The 19,375-nt window shown below is 43.0% G+C and overlaps 2 protein-coding genes across 6 annotated transcripts; one reads left to right on the top strand and one right to left on the bottom strand.

Moving 5' to 3' along the window:
* Positions 1 to 922: 922 nt before the first annotated feature.
* On the top strand, positions 923 to 3,014 carry LOC121688302 (putative nuclease HARBI1). Its single transcript, XM_042067793.1, has 5 exons — positions 923 to 1,303; positions 1,390 to 1,508; positions 2,322 to 2,377; positions 2,575 to 2,686; positions 2,784 to 3,014. Exons 2-5 carry the CDS (start codon positions 1,433 to 1,435, stop codon positions 2,894 to 2,896), a joined length of 357 nt encoding a protein of 118 aa, XP_041923727.1. The 5' UTR covers positions 923 to 1,303; positions 1,390 to 1,432; the 3' UTR covers positions 2,897 to 3,014.
* Positions 3,015 to 3,902: 888 nt separating this feature from the next.
* LOC121688299 lies at positions 3,903 to 14,603 on the bottom strand. Of its 5 annotated transcripts, XM_042067785.1 has the most exons (12): positions 14,593 to 14,603; positions 10,442 to 10,607; positions 9,524 to 9,621; positions 9,270 to 9,416; positions 9,019 to 9,137; positions 8,753 to 8,889; positions 8,570 to 8,663; positions 8,348 to 8,459; positions 7,759 to 7,982; positions 7,500 to 7,668; positions 7,175 to 7,302; positions 3,903 to 6,836 (listed from the first exon to the last, which is right to left on the bottom strand). In XM_042067785.1, exons 2-12 carry the CDS (start codon positions 10,528 to 10,530, stop codon positions 6,594 to 6,596), a joined length of 1,560 nt encoding a protein of 519 aa, XP_041923719.1. In that variant the 5' UTR covers positions 10,531 to 10,607; positions 14,593 to 14,603; the 3' UTR covers positions 3,903 to 6,593. The 5 variants fall into 5 exon arrangements, with proteins under 5 accessions (XP_041923719.1, XP_041923720.1, XP_041923721.1 ...); XM_042067786.1 differs by lacking the exon at positions 14,593 to 14,603 and having other exon boundaries at positions 7,175 to 7,304; positions 7,505 to 7,668; positions 10,442 to 10,809; XM_042067787.1 differs by lacking the exon at positions 14,593 to 14,603 and having other exon boundaries at positions 10,571 to 10,809.
* Between the last annotated feature and the right edge of the window lie 4,772 nt (positions 14,604 to 19,375).

Below are 19,375 nucleotides of genomic sequence, written 5' to 3'. Positions count from 1 at the left end.
CCGCCTGAATGCGTAAGTAGTGCACACTGAACGCTGAAACATCGCAATTACAATTTAAATAGTTAATTCACATATCTAAAAACGCGGTTGTACACTGATTATGAATCAGTTGAATTATGAATCGAAATGGAGTGCAGATATTAGTGAAATTGTGTAAATGTAACTCCATCAGACTGTAAGTCTTTCATAAATAGATGAGCCAATAATAATAATCACTGCTATTTATATAGCGTCTTTCAAGGACCCAAGGCCGCTTAATTGCTCACTGACTCCATTGAATTTCCTTGTGGGATAAAGTGTCTCTTTTTTCTTATGTTTGCTGTGTGTGTGTGTGTGTGTGTGTGTGTGTGTGTGTGTGTGTGTGTGTGTGTGTGTGTGTGATGTAGACTAAACATGACTGGGCCAAAGCGGACGTGGCAGCAAGTCAAAATCAAATATAAGAACATCCTGCAGAATGGTAAGGGCCCTGACTAATACTTAACTATGCACAAGCATATATTGTACCCAGAAGGTGCCTGCTCACACATTGTCTGTACTGTTTTAGCAGTGAAAAAGAGAACCCACCAACAAGGCACGGGTATGTCCCTCCCGAGATGCCACCAGCTTCATACAAGGTATGTCCTTCCAGCTGTACATGGGATACAACTACATTGATATTGAATCCATTTGGACAGTCTGACTTTGGTTTGACTATTGCCTTGCAGTTTCTGGCAGCGCTGTGTTGCTATTAGAGCCACAAGCACCAGACGATGCTGATCCAGTGAGTACTCCATCAAAGGCATACAGTAGGCCTGGCATGTGTTGTCTACTAGCTTCAATATTAATCCGATTAAATGTGATGGGGTGAAGGCACCAGTGCAGCAGCAACAGCACATGACCGCTATGATGAAGAGACCATCTCTGTGGACTCCAGGAGGCATGAGGTATCATGTCAAGCCTGTGAAAGTACTATTCAGTCTACAATGGTGCGGAGTCATCATTTGGAGGCCACACAATCACTAAATCTCATTTCTGTAACAGGACCCAGATGCTGTACAGGGGGAAAGCCTGCCTGGCAATATAGTGAGTATTAATGGAGGGACACTCAATCGTGCAGGATTCCCGCTGTGCTAACTGTCATGCATTCACAGAACTCACAAGCTGTCAGACAGTTGTATGGCAAGCACCTCCAGCGCCAAATACAACTGGCAGATGTAGAAATAAAGTACAAGAAGAAAATATGGAAAACCTTGCACTGGAGGCTGAAATCAAAAAGAGGACCATTCAAAAACTGGACCTTGACATCCAAAAACTTGAGTGGGAGGTGAGTCATGCCTTCAATGCACACTGTATGCTAACTGTAACACAAATGTATAATGTATTAATCATCATTCTCCTGTCCTCCCCCAGCTCCAAGAAGATGAAGATGAAATAATAAAACGATGCATAAAAGATGACGCACCTGTTCATCACCTTCCCTGGCCACAGAAGACTCCGTGACATCAAAGAGGAGTTTTATAGGATTGCAGGTAAGATGATCTACAAATTACAGGACAACTGTTAACACTCATAGTAGGATATCATTACTTTGTGTTACAGGATGGGCAAACTGCGGGCCGCGGGCCGGATCCGGCCCGCTGAGCATTTTATTTGGTTATCAGGCTGCTCGCTATTTTTTTCCTGCGATAGAGACGACATTGGTTAGCTTTACTGCAAACTGCTTTTCACTCTCCTTAGAGAACGTTTACAATGTCAATGTGAAAACATCATGTTAAACTAAGTTAACTCTTAGTTATCTCCTTTGCAGCAGATCTAACGTGAACATGCGATCCATTTAATTGGGAACGCGCCTGCTCTCACGAGAGGGAGAGAGCGCCGCAGGTTCCAGCTGGCTTGTCATTGTTGATCATTGACATCTTCTTATAAGAAACTTTTAAAAGGAAATCATGAAGGCAGCAGTAGTTCCCACTACTGACCATTTAAAAAGTGTGAGAAGGCCATACCGTAGCAGGCAGAAGATCATTGAGAAATAAACGTGAATTAAAGCGACTGTCTTAAAGCGACAGTGCACAATTTGTACATTTGTTAAACAGCAGTATTTTTAAGCAATTAATATTTTAAAAGAAATACTTTTCATACTAAATTATAGGCTATAAAAAAATTTATTTTTTTATGTGTGTGTCGTGGGGGGCGGGGGGGGGTTGTTGTGCAGCCCGCCGGCCAATTTTCAAAACCCAGTGTGGCCCTTGAGCCAAAAAGTTTGCCCACCCCTGTCAATGTCAGTTTCCCCAATGTCATTGGTGCATTGGACTGCACTCACATAAGGATCAAATCCCCCTCAGGTGCCAATGAGGCAGATTATGTGAATCGAAAATCCTTCCACAGCATCAATGTTCAGGTGAGCAGAACCTTTTGATATTGTCCATTGCCTGTGATCGACTAGAATAGAAACTGTAATTGCCACACATGTTGGTAGTATTTCTGTGCCTCAGTATGGAGGGGGGTGGGGAGATCAATAGCGGAAGGGGATAAAATAACATGAATAAATGAGTCATGTAGCAGATTGGTTTAATGGTCCTCATCTAATGATTTCAGATTGTCTGCAATGCTGACTGTCTAATCAGCAATGTTGTGGCAAAATGGCCTGGCTCAGTCCATGACTCCAGAGTCTTTCGGACCTCTGACATCCATCAGCGCCTATCACAAGGTGAGCCACACAACCCCTATTAATAACCACTTTTTACATCATGGCTGTGTGGAGAACATCACTCTGAGGTTGTAATGATGAGATTTTGTGTTGACAGGTGAATTCTCTGGTGTGTTGCTGGGAGACAAGGGGTATGGCTGCCGGCCTTCTCCTGACACCCTTTACAGACCCCCAGGAAGCACAGCAGGCCAGGACCAGGGCCACAGTTGAAATGACCTTTAGTCAGTAAAAGAAACAAACAGAACGAAAATAAACCAAGACAAAACAGTGGCTATTATCAATACCAACACAGTCGTTCCTAAAACAGATACAACCATAGTTAGTAAACTACAACCAGAGCCATATAAAGGTAGAGTTGCGACAATGGGTGTTCAAAATTCGTTAAGGTCACGTGGTTCATGTAAACTTCAAATAGTTCCCGGAAGTGATTGACAATGGATTAGAATGCATTAAATAGGCTACTGTTCAATGATAGACAGAGCCACGATTTTGGTTAATTGACAGTCAATAAATGCATTGATGTACAATATTTATAACACAGTGTAATTATTGTGTAACCTATGTAGTTATCCTACCATTACAACAATATTACATTAAATTCCAGACCTTATATCTTAGCCTGCTATATAAGGTGACGTTTTTTCCGCCCTTTTACGTATGTGTCACTTAATATTAATTTCTGTACAAAATCAAGACGGGAGATTCTTTAGAAAACGCAATTGCACCCACCCCATAAGTGTATCTAAATTATCGCTATATAAAATAAATGACCTCGTACATTGTGACTCGAAGCTGTAAACACACAGGAAATTTGCCTGAGTAAAATTTACTCAAATTGAAGAAAATTTTACTCTGCGTCAGAACATTTGGTCCCTCTCTAAAATGAGTAAAAAGTTACTCTTTTGGTAGAGCTGTTTTTCTAGAGTCAATTCTCCTCAATTTAGAGTTAATATTTTACTCTTTGTGGTGCCATTTGATTCAACTCAGAGTGTCTTAAAATTAACTCTTGTGCCATTTTACTCAGTTCAGAGCTGTAATCAACAATATTGTGAGAAACCGTAAATTTACTCTGCCAAATTTTCCTCACCTTTAGAGATGTTTTATGATCAATTAAGAGTCAAAACTAACTCTAACCAGAGTGATTTTTCAGAATTTTACAATCTGAAAAAATAATGAATAATAGCTAACAGACTTTACTAAATAAAAATCAACAAACTGTATGCCCATGTCTCAGTTTATTTCTCAGGCATTTGTTTTCTTTTTACAATTCAATCATTTATGACTTGGAGAAAAAGAAAATAGTATAAAAATATAAAAAGCACATTATATACATTATAAAACTCCACAGTACAATATCTTTGAAAAGTAGTGAAGGACAAAGAACAGGGGAGCAGAGCAATTACATGAAACAATAAGGCACAATAAACAAATCAGAATTACAATCATAGGACGTCAGTATATCAAAAATCTTGTGGTACAAAAGAGTCTGAACATCCAAGACAAATGGTGCCGCAGTAGTATGCGAGACCTTGAAAGCATGGGTATGTTCATCTAAACAATGTGTTTTCAGAGCAACTGTTACCAAAAGAACTTGCTCATCTTTAATAACAACATTCTGAATTACATGGAACACTGGCATCTCATTATCAGTCCTCACACACACAGCCAACCCAGGCCTGAACACAGCTCCATTGCGTTTAGCCCATTTAACTTTTAAAACCTTAGTCCTAACAGGCACTTCAAACTTTTCAGCCACCTCGACACCAACCTCCATTTCATTCAAGGAGACCATTTTGCCAGGACCCATTTTCAACTCATTTGGATCCAACGACTGCCACAAATAAGCCATCTGGCACTGGTGTTTTTTTGCTAAAGTTTTAGTTATGTTCTTAAAGCTTTTCAGCTGCTTCTTAAAAATATTATGTTTGGCCTCATAGCGCATGCACCATGTATGTAACAGAGGTCCAATTTTCCGAATACATTGTGGATAATGCACCATAAAATGATGCTTTGGCAATAATCTCTTATTGGGAAACAAATGCTTGAACAAACCATGGTGCTCTGAAATCAGATGCTTCAGATAAAAGGTCATGCCAAGGGATACAACCGAGGAAAACACTATGCTGACAATCTGAAGCAATAAAATGAATAAGTACCAGTGCTGATCATTAGGATGCACAAGATCTCCAAACATAATTGGCAGATGACGCAACAAACACCAGCTCTGAATGGCATTTAAGCCCAAGTCATTGGAGCTGTCTACCATTTTTAGGCCAGGTGGTTTGTTGTTTTGCTCCATGAAACCATAGTTGAAACTCTGAATTCTCCTGTGTACTTCTGCTGATGTGGTGTAATTTTCAATTAGGTGCTGAAAAAGTAATTTCATCTCGTACTGTGCAACGCCCTCCAGTATGTCGTGCATTATATCAACTGAAAAGTTGGTACTGGTGTGAAAATATTGCAACAAATTCAAAGGGCAAGACTTTTTAACTCCCATCACATAAGGTAAACTGGGGTTGATCTGCATTTCCTGGCAGTGCTCAGCATGAAGCTGTTTAGTTCGAACAGATATCTTTGGACTATCTTCACTGAACACTGTCTGAAAGTCCTCCTTCTCTAGTAAGCAAAAGCGGCAACAGTACCTAGCACTAAATGATTCCACAAAACCGAATAAAGAATGAAGACCAAGGTTGTCACCAGTCACTTGTATAATGCTTCCATAGACTGTGTGATCAAATAGAGGAAGCTGAATTCCACTTGTTTCAAGTGTTGAGATATCCTGGACAAGGGGTGCTAGTATTTTACCAAACCCGTATGTTTTGATATCTTGTGCATGAAATAAAGACACCAAATGGATATTCTGTAAACTTGAATTGTACTTGGGAGACACATTTCTGAGGGTAAAATAGATGGCTCCAACTTTATGGATACCTCGTTTTGATCCAATGGGGTTAGCACATTCAAACTCATCAAAAAAAAGCTGTATCTGTACAGTGTGCTCTTGTTTGGAGAAGAGTTCATGATTCTTGAAGAACTCTCCATCCTGTACGTCATACAGGAAGTTCTCTCTTTGTTTAGGGTCTCTGGTTATCATATCTTTCATATTAGGGTGCTGGTAAATAGACTTAAGTGTCTCAAGAATTGGTATATATACAAATTTATCTTTGACAATAGATTGGCCAAAAGTTCCAGTTGTTCTGTTAAAACGTGTTGCAAAACGTGTTCCTAGAACATATTCAACTGGATCAATCTTCCCCCATTTCTCAGAAAAGTAAATGGTTCTCTTACTCTCAGTGTTTAATGGAAGAAAAGGATACAATGTATTCTCAAAACACTGATCAATTTGAGACTCAACAACGCTTTTTATGGGCTCCTCTAAGACAAGACTACTTTTCAAATTTTCATGCTTTAGATGATCAAGGTCTCTAATCACTTCTTGTACAGTACTAACAACAAAATTAATAGTTTTCTCTGAATTGCCAACAAGTTTAAGTTCTGCCACCAGCTTAGCACAACTGTTGACTATGTGTCTTTCTAGTAGTACAGACTCGGAAGGTACACTCTGATCTGGCAACTCTGGCATGTCTGCCTCCCCTAACGAAATGGAGTTTGTGGAGGTGGAACATTCCCCATCATCAGCACAAAAGTTGTCATTTGCATAACATTTACTAAGATGCTTTCTTAAACCTGAAAAACTGTGGTACACATGAGAACAGCCTCTATGGGCACATTTTAACTTGAGGCCTTTACCCGAACAAAGTCCATGAACAAGTTTAAAGTGTTTTATAAGTCCATTGGCATTAGCATGCCTCTTTTGACAAATGAAACAAATCATATTGCTTAATGGAGCATTCTTGCTCTTAGCTCAGCCACCCTAGGATTGACTTTGGTCATTTCAACATCTATGTCATAGATGCAAAAAAGTGAACACATTAGTGAGCTCCTGACAATAGGTGGTACCAAAAACATAATGATCCTTAAAAAGCTCATCGACTGCAGCCAGTGAATTAGAAGACTTGCATGGCAAGGCCTGTTTGTCAACAACAATGAAGTAAGACTGGATCCTACTTTTCTTCGGTCCGGCTGCAAGTAGATATGGCTGGACACTCTGTGTGATGCCCTCCAAATGTCCCTGTATGCTGACACCAGTCTGTGAAAGAAAAGAAAGAAAAAAAACAGTCAACCCAAATGTGACCTAATGTCAGCAGGCAACCTGAATAAGGAGTGAGGATTTCTACCACGAACTAGCTTACCAGTTTTGTGTGACAAAATAGCCGTGCTTTAAATAAGGTAAATGACCTGGAAACTATTACAAACATTTCCAATGACATGAAAGCATTACATGTTGGAATACAAATCAAATCTTTGTTACAGGAAGGAAATCTTTTTTTTCCAGGAAGCAAGGAAATGAAGAGTACAATGTTCAAAAACTTCAAAAGGACTTAAGCATCATTAAACGTAAGTGTTTAGTCTGTGCTATAGCTTCACCTTGATGAATTTCACTAGGCAATCACAGGCTTGTCGAGCCGAAATCTTCCCTGGTCTTTTGCGCCCTTGACTCGAAGGTGGTAGAAGGTGGACCAGCAAGAGAATGGAAGACATGTCACTGTCCCAACCTGGAGAAATAGAAAACAAAATGAACTGGTCTAAGACCCCAGTAATCTCCTTTGCCTACATTTACGGTTAAGGAATAGCATTTTCAAACAAACTTTAGCCACTCATCAATAACACATTGATTTAGGTTCCTCATTTGTCTACAATTCCGGTAATGACTTTTATGTGAAATGTCTTTCGGCATAGCCATTATAGTTACCTTCTTCAATTTCAGTAGCTACAGCATTCTGGACGAGGTCTTGGAGCTCCCCAGTCTGTGTCAGGCCACGACTCTGTGCAATGACCTTTGGTTTTATGTTGGTGGACCATTTCTCCAACAGCTTTGCAGAAGTTGAGTCACCAAAAAGTAGTGTAAAATCCTGCTCAATCTACAAAAAAGACAGAATAGAAACAAGTTATGGATTACTGCAAAGATACAGCACTGAATTTAAAATTTGTATGTCTACTGTAAGACTCACCAGGCCAGGTATGTCCATGAATCGTGGGAAAATGGTTAGAATATCAGATGACTTGTCAGGATCATGCAAAATCTTCTGACGATAGACCAGGGTAAACCTCATCTTTTCCTTCACCACAGATTCATCAGCTGTGTGCTTCATCAGAGCTATTGCTTCCTGACACTGGCGTTCATCACTCAACCAGTTATCTTCTTTGTAAGGATCTCTGTCCACGGTTGGCCCGCCTGAAATCACAAAAAATATGAAGCAACAGTGCTTTGGTACTGTTCTTTCCAGAGAACAGTGTACTCACAAAACTACAAGTGGGTTGGATAAAACATGAAAATCATGTGTATGCAGTCATTTAAACCTTGCTTTGCTCTATGAAAAATATTAACCGAATAGAAAAATCATAAAACAATACACCACAATCAAAATATGACTTGATAGAATTTTGACTAGTCTCACCTGGATTAATCTTCCTCTAAATGAGTGTAACAAGAATATAATATACAACAAGCTAAGCGTTCTTTTGAAACCACAACAAAATGTTTAAAACAAGGCCGGAACACAAGTTAATAAAAGCAATAAGCAACATCAAATAAGGCACCTGTTTGTGATTGTCGTGGGCGCTTAAGTCGTCCATCTGATGCCTCTTTCTGCAGCGTTTTAATTCTCCATGCCAAATAGCCACTTCCATCTTCTGCATTGTAATAATGCTCCTATGATTACCATAACAAATGGACAAAGGGTAGTTACACACTGCAAATGCCATATTGGTTAAGCTTTATAGAGTCAAGGGGGGAAAAAATGAAAAAAAGATGACAATTACATAACCAAGCTTGCTCCTGGGGTCGGCCAAATAGGGGAAGAGGGAGATGATCCCCTTTGCGTAGTCTTCCTTCAAACGCCGAGGTGGGCTTGTTCTACACACACACACACACGCACACACACACACACTAGAACCCAGAGCATCATAACCATCGGTTTACAAATCACTGTACTACCTACTTACCCATGTTCATTTGTCATATGAGCAACCAAGATCTTCACCATGTCACGTCTTCTGCTATCTGACAAACACTTCGTTCGAGCATATTCATTCATGATCTTGTCGCCTCCTGGGCTTCCTTTTAAGATGTTTTCGACCATCTAGGCATAATGTCCAATATTAAGAAGATGCAAGAGATTGACAAATGACAATGAATTACAAAACCCAAATGTCTTCGCTATTGTAAGGACCTGTAGATGCAATTCAAAAGCAAGACTGATGAACTTTACTTGGGCATGACAACGTTCCTCCATTCGTTTTTCTTCACTTGGACTTCTGGTCAATATCACAGTGTCATCAGACCCAGAAGTAGTCTCAGCACCAGCAAGGGAGTCTGAACTAAAAGAATCTGTGATACAGAATCAAGTCAATGGTCTTACATTTAAATATCATGTTAGCAGCATGCTACCAAACGACTATCAATAGACAGATAACAATGGTAAGTATAAAATGAAAAAGGAACACAAAAAGGCACATTTACCTTCAAAAGTTGTCTCTGACATAACAATTTCCAGGACACCGACATCTGGCTGCATCATCAAATATTCAAATGCTTCCTGATCAACCTCTGTCTTTGAGTCATCAAAGACTTTAAAATCCATTGTAGGAAGGTCAAATTTCCTGGCAACTTAAGGCAGACAAATCGTTTGAAACATGACATAACCACAGCCATATTTTGTGTCCATATATTTTGTAAATATGAATGTGATTATTACAAATATTAAAAGTTCTCACCACATTCCAAAAATGCTTCAAATGTAAATGTTGTTGGAGAAAAAACATATTTCTTGTGGTCTTTGAACTTCACTTTAACAACATTGCGGTTTTCCATCCTGGGGGGGAAAAATAAAAGGATCAACACTCTTAGACAAAATGCTGCAGTCATTAATGCAAAAAGTAACTTTTAATTGTGGCTTTCTTAAAATATGGTGCTCTCTTCTGGATGGTCATCCAGAACATCGGAGTGGGTTATGGGAATAGCGCCACGTTAACTTCACTCTATTCAGAGTCAAGTACATGCGGTGCCCAGTACAAAGCACGTTAGCATGCCTGAAAAAAGCTCATGCCTTCTGATGTCAATTGGCGTCCTTGCAACATAAAGCCAACCAATATTATTATAAGTAAAAAAGTATATTTTGAACATTAATGTAATTATGGGCCTATGTACTATGGCCTTTCCTCATCAACTACATCACAGTTGGTTACGGTAGCGCACCACTTCACTCCATTTAGAGTCACTTACATGTGGTGTACAAAACATGGCAAATATGGGAGCTAACGTTACCTAGCTCTTGACCACGGTTATTTGACGTTCATGTACCGTTCAACAATCCTACACCTTTGTCTAGAGAGACTAAATATAGTTATCTTATCCACTACACCTGCCACACTGACGAGCAGATCATTCCGGAAAAAATATGTAACGTTAACTTAGCTGCTAGCAGGAACATCACCCAATGCTAAGCTACGTTTGCTATAACTATAACAGCCATATTGCTTAGTTAGCTAGTCTTAAAGCAATTAAAGCCTCACAAAGTATCTATGAATGAACGAGTATGAGGAATTTCTTTTTGATGACATTTCTATATGATGAATTTTCTACGTTAACACTTAAGTTATTCCTGTTCAGCACAAAATGTAAACCACGGTTACCTTAATGGTAGACTTGTGTCTATGTTAAAACGAGAATCACTGGGGCAACAAGGAAAGTCTATGCGAATTTGTATAAACACCAAACACATAATATGAAAGTGAAAACTGAGAGATTGGAAGACTACTTAATTTTTAACGTCTTGCAAAATCGTCTTTTCCAAATCCACTTCAACTGCAGTGATGATGAACAGTATGGCGGACAAACGAAACTTAACTTCTTTGACAAGCCCCGCCTATTGATCAGTTACTCTGTGACTTTGCTCTTTCTCTTACTCAAAATGTTACTCTCCAAACTCATTATAGAGCCAAATGTACTCTCTTTGAGGAAAATGGTCTTAACTCTGGAAAAAATGCTCAGTCATTTTTCCTGTGCAGTGTTTTTGAGACTGCGTGTAGCCTACAAAAGCGCATGGAGCTCCTGTGAAATTTTGATTGCAACGAGAAACTGTAACACAGCTAGTCTAACATTACTTGTTTGAGCTTTCTACCCCGCGTTTCCTCTGGTAGTCACTGATCTGAGCTAATGAGCGAATTACCTAGCCTATCGTCGCGGCAGAATAAAAAAAGTTTAAAAGTTTTTTAACATCTCCAGTGTAATGGTGGGCATTCTAAGTTAACCGTAGCATTAGACCTACCTATTTAGTAACCCCATGGTAATGCGAGTGATCATAATAAAATATAAAACGTGATGTAAGTCCTTCGATAAATAACCAGGATATGAACAGCATTTTGTCATCGTTTGTCATTCACCGTGCTGTGAACAGCAGATGCTAGGCTAAAGAACTTGAGATTCAGACAGGTGAGCACCTGGAAATGGTGTGCATTGTGTCAGAAAATAGCAATTTGATCAGTGATCATGCATCATCAGCGCAAGCTTGGTTTGAATCTTTCTGGGGATGGGGATTTTAAACGATCCTTTATCACTGGGCTAGTGTGCCCTGCTGTGTTAATATGACCTGCTGATGCTAACAGCTGCAGCTCCCTCAAATCTAGGTTCTCTCATGCATAGGCTAGCTTTTGCCAATGAAAATGAATGCAAAAAAAAAAAAAAGTCCTGCTCCTAACTGAAGAAACGTTTACGTTACCAACAATGTTAACAACAAACTCAGTTTCACTGCTGAAGTAGGCCTACAAAGTTGGCTGTAAATATGCTTCGCCATATTTAACGAACCAGCTAGCTTTGTGATAACAAAATCTTACCTTTTATGTGTTTAGTCCACTGAAAGTTATCCACATATCAAACGATTAAATCCACAGTTATGGAGGAATTGTTTTGGGGAAGCAGTTGCACTTTATCCCACTTTTGCTGCCCTTTTTAAAATTAAACCACTTAAATCCATAGCCTAGATGAGCATTGCATAACGTTACAACTATGTTGACATGATGGTAAAGCTAAATGCCCAAGACACGTCACGTCATAAAAGTTGTAGGCTACAAACGCAAAAACTTAATGACAGCTCGTTTGTGGTGTTGCCTAGTGCTGCCTAATTGAAATGGTATAGGCTTATCTTATATTAGGTTATTATGTGTGGCACATTTATTGGGCTTTAGCCTCTTAATTTATTTGATAAGGAACTGATAAAAACTGAGCAGCAGAAAAGCTGTCAGTCGATACATAAATAGTTTATTATTATAATTAGGTTATTAATACTATTACTTTACTACTATTACTGTTGTTACTGTTATTATTATTATTATTCGGATGAGCCAATAATGTAAATCTGAGTCTGAAATGTTGGCTACAAACAGTCTGTAACTGCACTGCTGCTATTATAAATTGTTAACTTTCGGGAACTATGAGGCTTCCATTAGCCGCCATTGTTGAAAAAAAATGGAACATTAGCGTCAATGGAGTTACAAGGATACAAGGAAGTTTATTGTCACATGCATATAGTAACTGGAAGTAAGAAATGCAGTGAAATTATGTCTGGTGTCAGCCTATTTGTGCATTAATGGGGGAGGGGGGGTAAAAAGTGCAGTAGAAGAGGGGTTTAGTAGATTAAGTGGCAAGGGCTGCATAAAAAAGGTGGGGGAGGATTGGGATTGGGTGGGGGGCACCAACAAGGAGCACCCAAGAGCAACAGGGGCAAGGAAAAACTCCCTTACCAAGGAAGAAACCTTGGGCAGATCCACGGCTCAAGGGGCTAACCCAACTGCCAGGGGTCTTGGTGTGTGTGTTGGGGGGATGACAGGGGAGATGGGATAGTGTGCTGTGTATGTGGGGAGAGGGCAGTGTGCAATATGTGTGTTGGAGAAGCTTCCTCATGAGACAATGTGCTGTGTATTGGGGGGGGGGGGGGGGGGGGCAGTGTGCTGTAAGTATGTTGGGGATGTGTGTTGGAGAAGCTTCCTGATGAAATAATGTGCTGTGTATGTAGGGGGGGGGGGGGGGGGGGGGGGGGGCAGGGACTTACTATTGCAAGCAGAGTACTGTATGTAATGTATGTGAGTGATGACAGTGAAGATGTGTGTGTGGGCGGGAGGGGAGTGGAGCAGTGACTGTGTGTGTGTGTAGTGTGTGTGTGGGTAGGTGGGGGCAGTGTGCTGTAAGTATGTAGAGGATGTGTGTTGGAGAAGATCCTGAAGACAATGTGCTGTGTATGTGGGGGGGGGGGGGGGGGGGGGCAGTGTGCAGCAAGTATGTAGAGGAGGCTTACTGTAGCAAGCAGTGTGCTGTATGTATGTGAAGTGATGACAGTGATGATGTAAGTGTGTGTTGGGGGGGGTCAGGGACTTACTATTGCAAGCAGAGTACTGTATGTAATGTATGTGAGTGATGAGAGTGAAGATGTGTGTGTGGGCGGGAGGGGAGTGGAGCAGTGACTGTGTGTGTGTAGTGTGTGTGTGTGTGTGGGTAGGTGGGGGCAGTGTGCTGTAAGTATGTAGAGGATGTGTGAGGAGTTGTCGCAACTCTACCTTTATATGGCTCTGACTACAACCATGCGCTATGAATGCAGTAGGTGTAAACTTCAAATGTTTGTACCTGCTCAGTCATGGCAATGCTGTTGACATAAATTCCCGAACCCCTGCGTAAAGCAGTCCAACCTCCGTGTGGATGCAGCTTGCACTGTAACAGTTGTTAAAAAGTAGCAGTTGTTACGACTGAACTGATGTTAGTTAGTAGCCTGGGTGTTCCCATGCTGCCTTGCCCGCGATTTGATTCACGCTGCTAAGGCAGCCTGGAGACCATGGAGCAAATTTTCGCCTGAGATAGGGAACCAATCACAGAACAGGGGGGAAAGCAAGACGATGATGAGCTATGCACAGACGCATTTGATAGACATCCGTGGCACCCAATAAACGGATCTGGGCATTTTTTTCAAATACGAGAAAATGAACGTTTGGTTCCCAGACCACGTCTCATTGAGAAGTGGTGGCGCTAGCCAGGCTAGTTGATAATACTTCGTCCTAGTTCAGAAGCTAAGTAGTGTCTACTGCGGTCGTTAAGTGGATGGGAGACCGATTGGATCATTGACTGGGATAACACATGATTTCACGCCTCTGCGGAAACACCAATCTTCACGTGATAACGAGTGACGGGATTATGTTGCCTAATCGTATTTTATTGTATTGAATTGAGACAAACAGAAATGCAAATGTCTTGCAACACTTTTAATGTAATGAATGAGAACATTTCGAAGCTTTGGCATTGTGTTGAACGTTGTAGGCATTCTTTTCACTAGTCCGTGGCTGCGATAATGTATGCAAACCACCAGATGTCGCTGTGTTTTCCTTGTCTTCCATGTTTCGAAGCTTCAGCACATTACTCGGCACATTAGGGAAATGTGCCGAGTAGCGCTCGAGGCTTCATTTACCCATCACTACCTGTATGAAAGCTCTAACCCACCACAGTAGTCGTCCTAGATGAGATGCTATGCTTCGTTGCTAAACTGAGGACAAGTATTCTACCAGCGACGACTCGGCAAAAGCACGTGTTGCCTTTTGTTAATGAATGACAAACGAGATCAAACGATACTTTGCCACGGAGACGAGACTTTATTCGTCCCGTCAATCACTCTGTCAAAGTAAAAGCCCCCCCTCCCCAAATCAACAAACAGCTCCTGCTGCAGGCTATACAAGGAATTTGCGGATATTAATATATCAGGTGGCAGATATTGTGGAACATCACACGAAAACTAAGCGATCCAAACTAGATCGGAGATATATATATATATATATATATGCCTAAATATGGAGGTAAAGTCAGTCAGCTAGCTAGATGGCTAATACCACATAGCTAGATGGATAATACTAGATAAGACACAACCATGGAGGTATTTTATATATAACTGGAGAGAGTGACTAAGTCCCGCCCTCCATACAAATGAATGGTGGAGGCTAGGCTAGTAAATTCGGCCAATTCATAGTCAACGCCATCTTGAACACTGGGGTTCGGATCCAGCGCCAGTCGGCTCTGACCATGCGCCAAGTTACAAAGCTGGAAATGAAGCATGGACCAACGTCGATTTTTATTGGATATTCTGTAAAAAGAGAGTCATCCTCCAGTAAGAGGGTGGCGATAATGCACATAAAGTCCTTGCCTCATAACAAGAAAAAGTTGCTCGGGAACGCGCATGGAGTCCGAGTGAAGTCGCCCTGAAGCGCAACTTCAATTTCATTGGATAACAGCGGCTCTAAGTAAGAGCGGTCTGCCTGCTGTCCTGCTGCAAATATGGATTCAAACATGACGTGAAATATCCGTAGTCGAACTATAAATAAACTATTCGGTTTTTAGTGCCAAGTGTAGCGCATTTTTACAGTCTATGATTGGTTTGTTTTTTATTGTATTGTTTGCCATCTCATAGCGGGTGCTCTAAACGTATTCTAGCGTTGGCCCATGACCAAATCAAGCCAATAATAGCCAGTAGCCACAATAATGACTGGAGCCAGAGCCCTCAATAGCCACCCTGTTTTGAAAATAATATTGAAGATATTCAATATTATTGAAGATAGTATTGAAGATAACGCACAGAACGGTCAGCCTGAGCTGACAATTACGTCCCCAACTCATCTAAAATGTGTCTTTACTTTGAGTTGTACACCGCAGATGGAAGTAACCGTTAAAGAGAATGTTGTCTGCGGACTCGGCAAAAAAACAGTTTACTTGCACATCCACGACATCCAATCTTCGCGCTCACCTGTGGAGTTACCATCCAAATGAGGCAGCGGAGTCAGAGGCACAGTAGACGGCCAGAGCATCGCCAGGCGTCCAACATCGTATGATGGCATACTTTCCGTAAATCCTAAATTATGTCCGGCGTCTGCTATTTACTTAAGCTGCGCAAAGCACAGGTATTTATTTGAGGTAGGCTTATTCGAGGTAGACCTTTTCTACGTTATTGTGAGACATGCGTTTTGTTTGGAGCGGCTATCAAACGCAGACGATTTTGGTATGAGATTTAATTTACTTTTTGACTTTTATTATATAGTTAAATGTTGAGACTGATGGGCATTTAGATCTAGAGGGTATTTGATGATCACTGTAAAGTTTCGTGTAGTTGAGTGTTGGAATTTCCAGCTGTTTATTGCGAGACAAGGCCTTTCCTTCATTCATGGAACGTGCGCTGTGCTCTAATGAGTGTTGCAATTGATATCAATGATTAATATGATTGCCCTCAGTAAAAAAGCACAAGAAACAGGACGCAAACAGTTACAAACAGTCAGGTTCTTGGCTTCATAAGATGTCACGGGAGTCTCATGTGACGCCGGCTACTGCGTGTGTAGGTCAAAGTCCGCCGATCGTGGCATTGCCAATTTTGTAAAATGTATTTTTATTCCTCTGGGTGTTGCAATTGATATCAATGATTAATATGATTGCCCTCAGTAAAAAAGCACAAGAAACAGGACGCAAACAGTTACAAACAGTCAGGTTCTTGGCTTCATAAGATGTAGCGGGAGTCTCATTGAGTCTTGTGACGCAGGCTACTGCGTGTGTAGGTCAAAGTCCGCCGATCGCGGCATTCCCCAATTTTGTAAAATTGATTTTTATTCCTCTGGGTGTTGCAATTGATATCAATGATTAATATGATTGCCCTCAGTAAAAAAGCACAAGAAACAGGACACAAACAGTTACAAACAGTCAGGTTCTTGGCTTCATAAGATATCGCGGGTGATCGACACGCGATGACCAGACGGCGGCTTCGTGTAAAACAACGTGAAACGGCCTTAACTGGGGCCGGTGTATCAGAACGGATTCGAACCTGCGATGCAATTCTTAAAGTGCTAGATAGCACAGCGCTGCCTTTCCTATGTGTGCCACGGAGGAGACGCTGATTAATGCAGTGCTCAGTATATACGTGATTAGAGTCTCGTGAAGCTGGCTACTGCGTGTGTAGGTCAAAGTCCGCCGATCGCGGCATTCCCCTATTTTGTAAAATGTATTTTTATTCCTCTGGGTGTTGCAATTGATATCAATGATTAATATGATTGCCCTCAGTAAAAAAGCAAAAGAAACAGGACGCAAACAGTTACAAACAGTCAGGTTCTTGGCTTCATAAGATGTCACGGGAGTCTCATGTGACGCAGGCTACTGCGTGTGTAGGTCAAAGTCCGCCGATCGCGGCATTGCCCAATTTTGTAAAATGTATTTTTATTCCTCTGGGTGTTGCAATTGATATCAATGATTAATATGATTACCCTCAGTAAAAAAGCACAAGAAACAGGACGCAAACAGTTACAAACAGTCAGGTTCTTGGCTTCATAAGATGTCACGGGAGTCTCATGTGACGCCGGCTACTGCGTGTGTAGGTCAAAGTCCACCGATCGCGGCATTGCCCAATTTTGTAAAATGTATTGTAATAAAGTTTAGCGCCTAGTGACGCTAGTAACTCCCCACGGTGACCAGCGAATATTGCTGCCACCACCTTTAATTAACCCGGTCTGGTCCGGTCAAAACACTGATCATTACAGGCGGTCTGAAGGAAATAACAATGATCTTTATTTACTTTAACAAATGCTAAAAGTGGCCCACGTTGGCCAAACAGCAACACACACATTAGCCTACGTTAAGACAGGCTACAATTCATCAATTCAACACTGCAATAATAAAAGTCAATCAACTCCACATTTCTCCAGTAATAAATACCACGTAGAAATACACTCCACCCACTACTAGGCTAGTTACTTAGAAAAACAGGTAGGCTACTTTCAATACACACGTGAAAGTCAGACGCTAAGAAGAATACACAGCTGTGGTGGCCTTTAGCCGAACGATAGTCCAACAACACACACACGCACGTACGCACACGCACCCACACAATTACAAAGTTATAAAAAGCGGACTTCCCTGTCCGGGTTCAGTGAGACCCCGTCGTCTCACTGAAAAGCGGGTCGCAAGTGTCTCTGGTCACACGCACATTCAGGGTAGCTCGCTGGCATTCCCCTACACTGGATTCTGGCTACCTTAGATCCAAAGCCCCGCTGTCTTCCTCCGGGCCAATAAGTGGTTCCCCGGTATCTTCAGCGCCGGTGGTGCTAGCCGACCACGAACGAGTCCAACCCTCAAGTCCCCCAAGTCCATGTGAACCCAGGAGCTCCCTAAGGCGTGATTCCAGTCTCAACCCACAAAACTCAGCAACCCTCCCCCCCCCTTAAAACTATCAGTTCATCAGGCTCAGGTGTTTGAACACAGCCATTGCTGTTAATTACCAATCTCCAGCACCTGCGTTGTAATTGGTGTCAGTCAATTCCCCCGTTTCTCCACACTACTCCCCCTCCAAAGAAATGGACTCGTCCCCGAGTCCCGATGAAGACAGGATATAATCCCGTGACCAAACAGGGGGTCTCCGGCCGACCCGGGCGTCCATCAGTAGGCCCGTCCGACAAACAAAACCCACCACCAGCGGGCCCTGGGTGTGGAGCCAGCCCCCCAACAGATGAGGAAGACCCAACAGACAGAAGAGGCGCACCGTCGGCAGGCAGGAGAGGCGCACCGTCGGCAGGCAGGAGAGGCGCACCGTCGGCAGGCAGGAGAGGCGCACCGTCGGCAGGCAGAAGGGGAGCATTGACAGCAGGCCAGCGAGGTACTCCAGCAACAGGCCGGAGAGGCGCCTCGGCAGCAGGCGGGAGAGCAGTCCCGGCAGCAAGCGGGAGAGGAGTCCCGGCAGCAGGCGGAAGAGGCGTCCCGGCAGAAGGCAAGAGAGGTGTCCCGGCAGCAAGCGGGAGAGGAGTCCCGGCAGCAGGCGGGAGAGGCGTCCCGGCAGCAGACGGGAAAGGCGTCCCAGCAGCAGACGGGAAAGGCGTCCCAGCAGCAGACGGGAAAGGCGTCCCGGCAGAAGGCAGGAGAGGCGTCCCGGCAGAAGGCAGGAGAGGCGTCCCGGCAGCAGACGGGAAAGGCGTCCCAGCAGCAGACGGGAAAGGCGTCCCAGCAGCAGACGGGAAAGGCGTCCCAGCAGCAGACGGGAAAGGCGTCCCGGCAGCAGACGGGAAAGGCGTCCCGGCAGAAGGCAGGAGAGGCGTCCCGGCAGAAGGCAGGAGAGGCGTCCCGGCAGCAGACGGGAAAGGCGTCCCGGCAGAAGGCAGGAGAGGCGTCCCGGCAGCAGACGGGAAAGGCGTCCCGACAGCAGGCAGGAGGGGAGCGTCAACAGCAGGCCGGAGGGGTGCTCCAGCAGCAGACCGGAGAGGCGCCCCAGCAGCTGGCAGAAGAGGTGTCGCAGCAGCAGGCAGGAGAGGTGCCCTGGCAGCAGGCAGGAAGGGAGCGCTGACAGCAGACGAAGCCGGCAGACCAGGCGGCCCGGCCGAGGACGCCGGCAGAGGAGGCGCTCCGGCAGCCGGCCCAAGAGACCGCCGGAAAACCCGGTCCGATTTATTCCTGGGTCTCACGTCCCTTCTTTTGGGCCGCAACGAACTAGTCGTAGGCTGTTCCGCTACCACGTCTGTTGGTTGGCCTTTTGCTTCTAGAGTGGAAGGAGACGCGCATGGTTTCAGTTGATTGAA

The sequence above is a fragment of the Alosa sapidissima genome, chromosome 17, assembly GCF_018492685.1.
Source record: "Alosa sapidissima isolate fAloSap1 chromosome 17, fAloSap1.pri, whole genome shotgun sequence".
Lineage (NCBI taxonomy): Eukaryota > Metazoa > Chordata > Actinopteri > Clupeiformes > Clupeidae > Alosa > Alosa sapidissima.
Note: the sequence above shows the minus strand (reverse complement) of the source record. Positions and strands in the feature narration are given on the sequence as shown.

Excerpts from the sequence above, each read along its gene's own strand:
- LOC121688302 (XM_042067793.1), top strand. The coding sequence starts at position 1,433 with ATGACGCACCTGTTCATCACCTTCCCTGGCCACAGAAGACTCCGTGAC. Across the intron at positions 1,509-2,321 it reads GGAGTTTTATAGGATTGCAG|GTGCCAATGAGGCAGATTAT; the intron begins GTAAGATGATCT and ends AATCCCCCTCAG. Across the intron at positions 2,378-2,574 it reads TCCACAGCATCAATGTTCAG|ATTGTCTGCAATGCTGACTG; the intron begins GTGAGCAGAACC and ends TAATGATTTCAG.
- LOC121688299 (XM_042067784.1), bottom strand. The coding sequence starts at position 6,521 with ATGATTTGTTTCATTTGTCAAAAGAGGCATGCTAATGCCAATGGACTT.